At 44.8% G+C, this 11,324-nt stretch overlaps 1 protein-coding gene across 6 annotated transcripts in view; it reads right to left on the bottom strand.

The window, feature by feature from the left end:
* Window positions 1-402: 402 nt before the first annotated feature.
* The window catches only part of LOC109974135 (protein FAM110B), a 24,426-nt gene continuing 13,504 nt past the window's right edge, over window positions 403-11,324 (bottom strand). For 5 of the 6 annotated variants that reach the window (XM_020624170.1, XM_020624168.1, XM_020624174.1 and 2 more), the window contains 2 exons: window positions 3,746-4,157; window positions 403-3,376 (listed from right to left, as the gene is read on the bottom strand). In XM_020624170.1, coding sequence (XP_020479826.1) covers window positions 1,945-3,366 — 1,422 coding nt within the window. In that variant the 5' untranslated portion in view covers window positions 3,367-3,376; window positions 3,746-4,157 and the 3' untranslated portion in view covers window positions 403-1,944. Of the gene's footprint in view, window positions 3,377-3,745; window positions 4,337-11,324 lie in introns of those variants that run through there. The other variant, XM_020624172.1, reaches the window with a different exon arrangement.

The following is an 11,324-nucleotide window of genomic DNA, read 5'->3' as shown; positions in this document are numbered from 1 at the left end:
TGCAACCTGTGGCACACAATAACCCGTTTCATGTGAGGGACTAAATGAAAGACAAGTCCAAGAGTAGAGTGAGAGACTGTGCATGTCCAGGTTTTTCCCATCTTAATAAGCAGTGGAACAATATCAGAATAAACAAAAACACCAAAGGGGGCTCTTTGGAAGTGCTGTGCGTCACTTATTGATGCAGAAATGAGATCTGACAAGCCAAATGCCTGCCTCTGCTGAACTGGACCCGCACCACATTTCAGATGATAAACAGAGGACTTGGCAGCAGGACTTCATAAGCACGGAAAGAGGAGTGGCTGTTTGCAGCCCTCTGCTGAAACCAGGTGGGTCCGTCGTAATATTTACAGTCAACTTGAAAGTCAGTGGGGGAAAAAAAAAAAAACAGTAACAAGGACATAGTTTTAACATTTTTTAATTGATTGTTTAGAATACACCATGGCAAACCATGCTGGATCTCTCACTTGTAGACTTTGGGCATCCAGTGCCAGATTCAACAGCACACTTCACACCACTGCTGTTCTCCAGCCCTCTGAACAGAGTGCTGCTGTACACACCTGTGACCTGTGACAGGGAGGAAAAACCTGCTGTGCACTCCAATCAAATATCCTGAAAATGTCAAGGCAGTCGATGCACAGGGTGGAGAACTCGTACGGGGAAGACAGACCTCCTTTCTTTCAGGCACATTAAACATTAAACCGCCTCTTAAAAAATTGTGATTGCTGCTCGTATTTGCATGTTTAAATGTGACCCTACATATACTGGAATTGTAGTAGATGAATTCAGATTGCACTTTATCAGAAAAAAAACTGAATTCTGTACAAAGTTGTCCAATATTAAAAATACATTAAATTACATTTTCCAAATAAATATTGGTCCATTTGATTAGTATGCAGAGTACATCTTCCTGAGACACTTTCAAAACCAGGCATATACACCCTAGACATTTTTTTTATCCATGAGTATAGTCAGTCGTCCTGTTACACATCCTGTGATTTTCACTCTGAAGCAAAATAACTTTTTCATCACACTTACTTGAACCGTCCACCTCTGAGATCACCCCCCATCACTTGCTCTCATACGTGCCAAGACATGCACAGTAAACAGATTATTCATTGCACCAGTGCAGCATAAGCCAAGACATGGGGCCATAATTCAGATGTACACACACAGCTAGATAACGTTACAGTCAGATATACAGAACTCCAGTTGCTACCATATTTACTGTAATTGATCTGAACGTACGTCTGTGCCATGACGTGATCATCTGCGTGAGTAATGTGTGTGTTGTTGCAATGACATGCCCTAAAGTAAACATATACAAAGGGTTTTGCACACATGCTGACAAAAAAAAAGAAAAGTTGTACAATAACAGTCTTGCAGCCGAAAGGTTTTTGAAAATACAAATGTGTTTATGGAAGTTTTTGTGTGAAGTTTCACAGTATCAACGTTTCTCTTCCTGGTTTGCTCAACAGTCACCACATCATAGCTCTGTGTGCAGCCAGTTTCAAGTCTGGTTTTGTTCTGCCATGCTCTCTGACACACACACACACACACACACACACACACACACAGTACCTTGATATGAGGAACTACAATCGCACACATCCTCTGGCTTCATTCTCACCATAATCATTTACATGGTCTATTATTGCTTACATATACCAACAATATGATACAAGATCAAGTGAAAGATAATGGAAAACTCTCATCCATTTAGACAAATGGTCCTGACTGGCAGCCCAGACTCAAAAGGAAATCACTGAAACAAAGTCTTCACTGGAAACCGAAACAACTACTGGGTTATCCTTAAGTGTGATGTAAGGCAGCAGAAGATGAACAGACGGGCTTCAGTCTTCAGGTGTGTGTACATATACACAAAAAGTACTGCTTTCCCGTTTATTCTTCCAAGGTCTTTCAAGTCCTCAAGTCCTTTCAGCTCTATACGTTGGAGACGGCGCTGTTAGCATCTCGCGCCTGACGGATGCCGTATAGCCACTTGATGACTCGAGCGTTCCTCTCGATGACGGAGATGCCGTAGGGGACCCGTTCGTTGGTTCTGGGGGGCCCGTCATCATCATTCTCGTCTACTCCTTCCTCCCTCGTCTGGTCAGCCTCGTCCCCGCACTCCGAGCTGGGCGTGCTGACACTACGGAGCTTGGAGATAGACACGATGTCTGAGTTGGCTCTTGTGAAACGCTCCACTCCGCCCATCCCCTCCACCTCCTCGGGGTCCAGCCCGCAGTAGTTGAAGAAGCGCTCCAGATCAGCTGTTGCACGTGAGTAGCGGTCGCTCAGGTCTGACTTGGAGCGGTGCAAGGAAGGGTGCTTACGGGCAGACCCCTTGGAGCTGGTGTTTGATATACGAGTGAAAGCAGGGGAGGCTGGCGGGATCACACCCGTTCGAACAAGCATTGGACTGGGCGGCAGGTAAGCTGGAGGGGAAGGCAGTGCTTGGGAGGGCGTGTTTAGCTGGGGGTGAGGCTGGGGTTGGTTCTGGGGGGGTGGAGGCAGTGGTGGAGGTGGGACCTGGGGATGTGCAACTTGGCCCTGGGCTGTCTGTTTGGGCCTGAGCCGGGGCTGCAGCTGAGCCCTCTGGGGTTTTCTTATCTCAGCCTGAGGCCGAACATCCACTCTGCGTACAGTCACTGAGTTGGGCGAGCTATAGGGCACTGGAACCCCAATGCGGGGTGCTCGTGCTGGGACAGGGGGTGGTCGGCGTGTGAGTTCTGCTGTGGGTGTCCGGAGATTGTTATTGAGTGGAGAGGACGTGCAGGAAGAGGTTGATGAAGAGGTGGTGCCGTGATTCAACGGCTTGAGGTTGCTGAGGAGTCGGCTGCTCCTCTCTTGTTCTGCTGACAGACTGCTGCCACTGCTCTTAGCTCCTGATGAAGGAGATGATGAGGAGGGGGAGGTGGAGGAAGAGGACTGGGAACACGGCAATGGTCCATCACATACATCATTGATTAGATTATTCAGAATACCCAAGTTAAGCGCAGGTCCTCTTCTCCCTCCTGGTCCCTCTCTCCCTCCCCCATTCTCCACATCAGCTGGGCAGCGGTGAACTTTGCGCGCTGGAGGAATGCTGATCTGGCACTGAAGCATCATCCCTGGAGGAACAAGGGGCTTGCGGATGATTGGTGGCTTGATGGGGGCCTGGCGGGTGAGGGCCACCTGCTGGCTTTTAACGTACTTTGCCTTGTCAGCCTCCAGGCGCTCTACTGCACTCAGTTTACGGGTCCCAGGCTCGGGCTGACGACGAAAGTAATCCGGACCCTTGTTAAGTAATCTGAAAGGCATTGCAGATGTGAAGGGAACTCCAGGCAGACGGCCGTCTGATGGTCGCAGGGTCTCCACCGGCATATTGGAGGAGCTGACAGGGAGAAAGAAAGATTTTCTCAGTCAGAAAGTTTTTGAAACAGAGACACACAAAGAGTGAATGAGCAAGAACCTCTCTGTATTTAGGTTAAATGTATTAACAGTGATTATAGCTGAAATGTTACAACCAGAATGTCGTGGTCATGAGGAGGTAAACAAGAGAACTGACTGAAGCAGAGGTGTGTGACAGTGGAGCTTTATTGGTCAACCAGCATCTCAGCATCTGGAGCTTTATTGGTCAACCAGCATCTCCTTAGTGCTCCCACATCTTCTCCAAGCTTAAGAAAATAGCTCTTTTGTACTCTTTCTTCCCACTCTCCTCCCCCTCCGTGCACTCTCAATCCCACAGCTTTAACTTCCTTACCAGTCTCTGTGCTGCTGCTCTCGCTCCTCTCCGGTTCTTCTCCGTCGTCCCTCTTGCTCTTTTATCCTTCCTTTTTCCCACTCCAGAATCAGTAAAATGCTACTTGCGGGACAGGGTCACTTGGGGTCAAATTTCACGTCAGACCCAGGCAGGCCACCACTATTAGCTCAGTAATGACCCAGAAGCGGATTAGGCTGAGGATCAGGGTCACCGGTCAGCTACAGCTCAGCTGATGGAAACTCTTTATCCAGAATGCAGGTCTGCTAGATCAGCTGGCAATGATACCGGGAACACAACAGCCTTTACGATCCCCTCCACGGTCTCTGTCCAAGCGTTCAGCCTCTGTCCACCTCCCCAGCTGTGGTAGTAAACAAACAGCCGGTCAGCAACTCAGTTGGAGAGCCCCACAGTCCTGGAGAGGGTTAAAAAGAGATGCAAGTCCACGTCAGATAATGATAGAGCGCTCTGGTTTCTGTCCGTCTCTCATTAACAAAAGCATCCCCACACACACACACACACGCACACACACACATTCACAAACACACATACATGCACACTTCTCCGACTGACAAGCAAGGACTCTCTTCAACAGTGAAGTGGAGCAGACGGGACAGGCTTTAATACCACGTCTAGCTCCTCCCAGCCGGCCAATCACACATCAGGCCACAATCCTCTGTTGGGCACAGGGGGTGGGGGGTGTACTCGCATTGGTCCGCCTCAAAAGGGATTCTAACCAATTGGACCCCTCCCCCCTCTGAGCACAACAAAACACAGAGGGAGGGTTTTCATTCAAATGAAAATGTTTTTTGAAAAGGAGAAAGGGGGAGAGAAACAGAAGAGGACAACGGGCAAAACAGCTGCATTTTTCTTTTTTTACACTGACTTGCATCAAGCTCAGTGGGGTGCTATGAAAACATTACAAAAAACACTGAAAGGCTGCACAGCTGCTCCTCTTGTTTAGCTCATTGTCTTCATCACAGTCAAGACAAAGTGTGGATGGAATGAACAGATACAGAAACCACAGACAATCATCTTAGTGCGAGTCTATTTCTGCTGGTGCTTTATTCCAGACAGTTTTAAAAACTGGCCTAACAAATGCATCACTAGTTTAGAGACAAAGTTCTTTCCCTCTTTCTGGACCTCACTATCAAGTTCTCATATGAATTACAGAGGTAACTTCTAACATGTGTAGCACACAGCAGAAGACTGTGTCAAACACGTCGTCACCTTCTGAAAATACACTGTTGGGTTAAATGCAAGGGGCATGGACGAATTATGAGACAATGGGCCCGGGGCAGAGACATGTAGAAGGGGCCCCTACCTCTCCGACACGTCTAGGAGCAAGACTCGCACACTGAGCAATCATGATTTGTAGTCAGTTTGTCATTTTGTGGTTTGCATCTGTTTTTAGCCATTTGCAATTTTTTAAGTGTCTTGTTTTTAGTTATTTTGTGTCTTGCTTTAGTGGTGTTCTGTTTGCAGTTGTCCAGTGTCTGGTTTTTCTCCTTTTATGGCTTTTTGTAGAGTCCCTTCATGGTTCTCTGATCTAGGGGCCCCCTGACCCCTTGGGCCCGTGGGCCTGCTAGGCCCATTCAATAATCCATCTATGGCAAAAGGAGTGGCACTAGGCTAGAATGATGCATTTTCATGCAACTGGCATGAAACTGTATCAACACATGGACCCAGATGGACAGTAACCGGCTCTATTCACACATGGGCTCACTTGGGCATTACAATGACTTTACACAAGGGAACTGGTCAGTCCAAGTGATTTGGACATTTGCGTTCACACATACAGCTCCTCTGGGAAATGTCTAGACAAGTTCAAGGTTGCAGTACATGTCTGAAAAGGGCTTATGTTTCAGGAGTTAAAAGCACTACTGATGCCCAGCTATTCTCCTCTGTTTCATCAAGCTCCAATTCCCAGAAAAACTGTTCTCTTCACCACCTTACCCCCCCACCTCCCAACCTCTCCTCCACTTTTTATCTTTTGCACCATTACACTCCAGGGTTACATCACACCCAGTGGGCCTGTTACTCTCCCTCCTTCTCCTCATCTCTACCTCTAACATACTGTATGTACCCACACATTTTTAATTAGTCTTTTTATAACTGTCTCTCTTTCCTTTCTGCCTCAACATGTGACTGTTTACCTCACATCCCCTCTCTCATCCCTGAGCAGACAAAGAGCAAAAGCAAGTATGACAGCTTACACTTGGAGACACACACACACACACACACTTGCTTTCAATTGTTTCAAGAGCTTCAAAACCCAGATTTGCACACAGAGCCACGCATTCTGCTTTCATCTTAACTGTGTGATATGAGTTTAAAATAGTCCACCTTGAATTAAACACATTTGCATCACTGAAAAATAAGGATTCACAAACACTATGCGACCAAAAGCCTTTAGTGGGAGAGAGTAAGAAAATACTTTTATGCAAACACTGAATTCATGAGAAAGTGAATGTGGAGAAAATTTCATATCTTTCAGGCAAAGAGAAGCGGGACTGTTCAATTAGAGGAAAACAAACTTGAGATGAAACGCACAGCAGATGTCACCACTGGGACCTTCGGCCTATAAAAGAGCTTTATGAGGTTCAGAGGCCGACAGACACCAGTCTTGTATTCGTTATAGTACTACATTGATTTAGCACTGTAACACTGTCAAAAGTAAAAATAAAAATAAAAATAAAAAAACACCAACATTAATGCAAACAGAGAGTCTTTTTTATTCCACACATTTTCATCAAAACCTGGCATCAAATGTCCCACAAAGCATCTCAACTGCTGACAGTTCAGTCAGATGTGCAGGTGTATTACTAAACTTATATCAAGCACAAATGAGAGGTTCCTCTTTTCTCTGTCAACAAGCCCAGCACACGACAACACTGGTGCATGAGATCTAGCCACACCCCTATTTTTAATTAATAAATTAATAAAATTATTTTATGATGAATTGCATTTGGGTGATCTTTCCTGTTGCACAATATTTAAACGCCTCATTGAAAAGGAACTACTTAGGAAAAAAACACTGAAACACCAAAAAAAAAAAAAAAACAACCTGTCTCACCACTCACACACTATAAACCACCAGGTTTGCTACAATAGTTATAGGTGATTACAGAAATTGTTGTATGTGTCCATTCATAGAACTCATCATAATGTAAGAAACTGAAGATGCATGTCTGGTCACAGGAACCTCAGGTTTATGCTGTGGCCTTAACATTACCCTTACACAGGCCTGTCCTGAAAAAAAAAACATCCATTTAGTACAGATTTAGAACATTTTCACCTTTGATCCAAGGAAATTACACAAATACACTGACAGAGGTCTCAATTCAATGTGTAACGATCTAAAGAGTGCATGCGTACTAACTTGGCCTCCTGTCTGCCTTTTCAACATCAGGTAATTTAAAGAGTATGTCCCTGCAGGTCTACAGAGGTCTATGACACACACTTTACTATTGTGGACAGATTAAAAACACAACGGGGAAGTAATTGTCCAGGGAATCAGGAGGCACTCCCTCAGTTCAGCACTATCAAACAACCAAGTAAGAGCTGTATGCATGCAAACACACACAAAGAGATCCATGCCACACTCAAATAAGCCCATTTTGTCTGATAACTACAATCCCACTGTCCACTCATTATTCAGTCTCTTTGCCCAGTAAAAGGTGCTAAATGTATTCATAGAGATCAGATAAATGAAAATGTAAATGAGATGAGCCATCTACATGTAATTATTGTCAGGCTGGATGGTCCCTAATCCTTAAAACAGCAGCTATTGTCATTCATTTCCACACTGTGCAGGGTCAGACAGCTGAAATCCATCTCTACTCTGGTGTGAATTAGTGCCCTTACACCTCTGGCTGCCACACAACAAAGTGTGAACTGATCATCAATAGTCCACAGGTCTGTGTGCAAGTTTAAAAGACCTTCCTAGGAAAACAGACACCTCAGCCTGATCATCAATAGTCCACAGGTCTGTGTGCGAGTTTAAAAGACCTTCCTAGAAAAACAGACATCTCAGCCTATTTTCATAACTTTGTCTTTTGCTTTCCATTCATGTTCTGTTCTGCAGTTACACAAACAGCTGATGTCTCCAAAAGCATACACCACAGACATGAACCACAGCAACAGACCGAGGAATGACATTTCTATTCCAAGATGGAAACTGGCTTGGTTCAATTATCAGCAAACTGTGCTAACCAGTGTGTTGTTGTGAATCTGACTGCTTTTACGCTCGGCTTTCCAACCACCATGATATGCTGCGTTTCCACTATCGGAACCTAATAAGCGGTACACCTCTTACTTTGTCCGGGTTGATGCAGACCGTCCTGCTTTGTTTTTCCACTGTATTTTCTCCATCGGCCTCTGCTTAGAGGAGGGAGGGGCTGCACCCCTTCAAACACAGAAGTCAGCTGAGCAGAGGCAAAGTGAAGGGTCACTCCATTGTACAACAATCAGCCAGGAACCGAGACTGTATAAGCAATTTATCAAACAGCTGTTGCACAAGCAGAACACAGACTTTAAAAACGTGGTGTCTTCACCACTTTAGCTCCCAACCAACACATTTTACCATTAAACCAGTATAAGAGTGTTTTCACATTAGGCACAATTTGTTTGTACTGTGCCCAATCATGATTGCTCCCCCCTTCCCTGCAGGTCTGCTTTCATATTAGTAAGGGGATTGTGTTCACCACAGCCAGCACCAGCTCTATAACCCCATGAAGTGAAAAAGCTTGATCTGGCTCAGCTTTCACTGCTCCGGACGGTGACATCATCCAGCAAAGGTGCAGCATTGACTAATCATGCTCATGGGAAAAAGGCTCTTTTGTTTACCTTATTAATATGAGCTTTGCATTATCATTAGCACTGGATGTTAAACTGTGTTTTCAGCGCTGACACAATGGTAGAATCGGTGCCAAGGTAGAGTAGGCTACATTAGCAGCATGGCTAACCAAAACATAATGGAAACTCCGGGGCTAGAAACGTGAATGAAGCCACTCACGTCGGCTTGTCACCATGTGGCTGTATCGTATATGCTTATAGCAGGCCGCCTGCAACCCCTCACCCCCCTGACCAACACAGCTGGTACGCTTGTGTTCACATTGTTCAAAATGAACCAGACTTTGGGGTCAAGTGTACGCTGATCTGGTCCCGGGTTTCTAATGTGAAACCACCCTAAGTGCCTCTTTATACACCGTGCTTGTTATGAGCACCATAGTGGAAACAAATGCAGAGCCCAGGAGAAGTGTTACTTGGCTCGACACATTTCGGTAGGTTCTTATAATGGAAAAACCCCTTTTGTGGGTAATGGTACGGTTTATGATGTCTGCTGTGTGCAAGAGAGACTGTGCTTCGTAGTATGTTAGTGACCAAGTGGGTGAATATTAGCAGGATGGAAATATGTAACTGTGTCTGAATCCTGGTCTCTACCAGAAATGTTGGAAATGAAAGCAGCTGAAAGGAAGAGGGGCCTAGCTGGTGTTAGGTATTTTTAGTCAGATAGATATTGGATAGATACTTTATGTATTAGAAATGTTTAGTGGAGATAGGATGTCTAGTTAGACTGTTAAATGCTTAGGCATGCTTATGAGTTTCTACAGGGTACATCTGGTCAAGGATAACTAGAGAGAAGAGTTGATGACTGTCAGCAGACAGGGTGTTTAATATTATTATTATGACGTTATTATGACTGTAGCCTTAGCCATAATATGTTCTTATGTTTAAGTCACGACATGTACTAGAGGACGTGAGAATGTTTTTAGCTACACATCACTTAATCAACAGACACACACACATGCACATTGATTTGCTTCATGTTTTGACTACTGCTATGACCAGCTGCAAAGCTGGTAACAGAGACGTCCCGGTTGACGTTTCTGTGTAGTATGGGGCTAGCCCAACTGAGGGGATATAATGTATCGGCCTGGTGGGCTCAGGGTCTTTCATCTTACATCTGCCTGCGAGCAGTTTGGAGGTGCAAGATACCTGAGTGTGTAATGTTAATTTTACCTGTGATCCTGTGAATAAATCAGCACTGTTTTGAAGTTACTTGGACTGCCTCGTCTCTCAGAGTTAGCAATGGTAACAAGAACCATATCCTACACTGGCTATGGTCACCTACTATATAGCATGCTTAATGTTAATGATAAGGAGAGCCCATGACAATTTGATTTGTCAATATTCTTTTTTGTGTTTAGTTAGTTCAACATGTGAGGAAGTGGGTTTTGGTACAAGAAGAAAGAGGAAGGAGAAACACAGGCTTTATCTGATTTGTATACTTTTCTGCCTAGAAGATGACCTGAATACAACTAAAAACAGGAAGATGCGGCACTCTGAGGGTCAAAACACTGTATGACAGGAACGAGGTGCACTTATATGTGTGTGTGTGTGCTCTTTAATGCCAGCTGGCTTGTCATATCACACTGGCCTTGGTCCCAGCAGACATTGACCCCAGACTATAAGAAACAAGAAAGACTCCACCTAAGGAGATGGCAACAGAAATCCCCTCCTGTCCAGTGGAAAACATCTTTCATGAATTTCCTAAATTACATTAAGTACAGATAAGATCATGCCACTGAACTCTTATCCTGGAGTGGCTTTGGTATTTTGTTTAGGGGGCAATGCAGCTAAACACTAGCAAATAAGTGTAAATACTTTGATGTTTTAGGAAAAACTCAGCATCATAAACATTCTTTGGAAGAGTCACCTTCACCATAAGCAGAGACAAAGAAGAGGGAGCGCTGTGCAGCAAGTTAGCAGCAGTGATTTTTCAGGTTCGTTGCCCACTGAAGGGCTAAGTAGGAAGCAGTGACGCATTTCACTACAGAAGGTGTGTGAGAAAGGCAAAAACAAACACATGCTCAGCTGGAGGGCTCCGTGTGTGTGTGTGTGTGAGTGTGTGTCACAATCTATTTCTGGGAGCTTGGACCTGCCTCTTTGCCATGTAGCCTGTACACAAAGCACTAGCTGAAGAGTAATCACAGTGAGGTCAGCTGTAGCGCTGACAAAAATAGCAAGGCTAGAAAAAAACAAAAGGACAATAAGACCCCCAAGAACAGACTTCCCTAAAGCCTCTCAGGTCCAGGCAGGGATATATCAAGCTCTTTTAAAGAAGAGGGAGACACGTGGTCCTCAGAACAACTCTGACCGCACCTATTTAGCATGCTAACAGTTATCATTTAGCACTGACCTGATGCTAGCACTTGATGAAAAGTCAGTGGATCACCAATGTTTTTATAATCCATCCAATCAATGTTAAGATATTTCAGTCTGGCCCAAAATGGTGGACCGACTAACACGTGTACTGCTGTTCATAGAGCAGCTAAAAATTATGTTTCCTCTGGTTTTACTACCATTTTAGCTTGACAGAAAACATCAGTGATTCAAGAGAAAATGTCAAGTGCACAGAGATTGCAAAGTGATCAAGTCATCTTTGCAATTCTGCTGAAGTGGGAAATTATGGAGCAGTGGACATTGAAAGGACAGGATAGAAAGTAAAAAAAAGGCAGCAGTGAAGAGCCCTTCTGTGACATGTCCATAGTCTGACCACCTTTCATCGCTGCCACTT

Source organism: Monopterus albus, unplaced genomic scaffold (genome assembly GCF_001952655.1).
Source record: "Monopterus albus unplaced genomic scaffold, M_albus_1.0 scaffold321.1, whole genome shotgun sequence".
Classification (NCBI taxonomy): domain Eukaryota; kingdom Metazoa; phylum Chordata; class Actinopteri; order Synbranchiformes; family Synbranchidae; genus Monopterus; species Monopterus albus.
The sequence above is the reverse complement of the archived record's forward strand: the minus strand, read 5'-3'. Positions and strand labels throughout refer to the sequence as shown.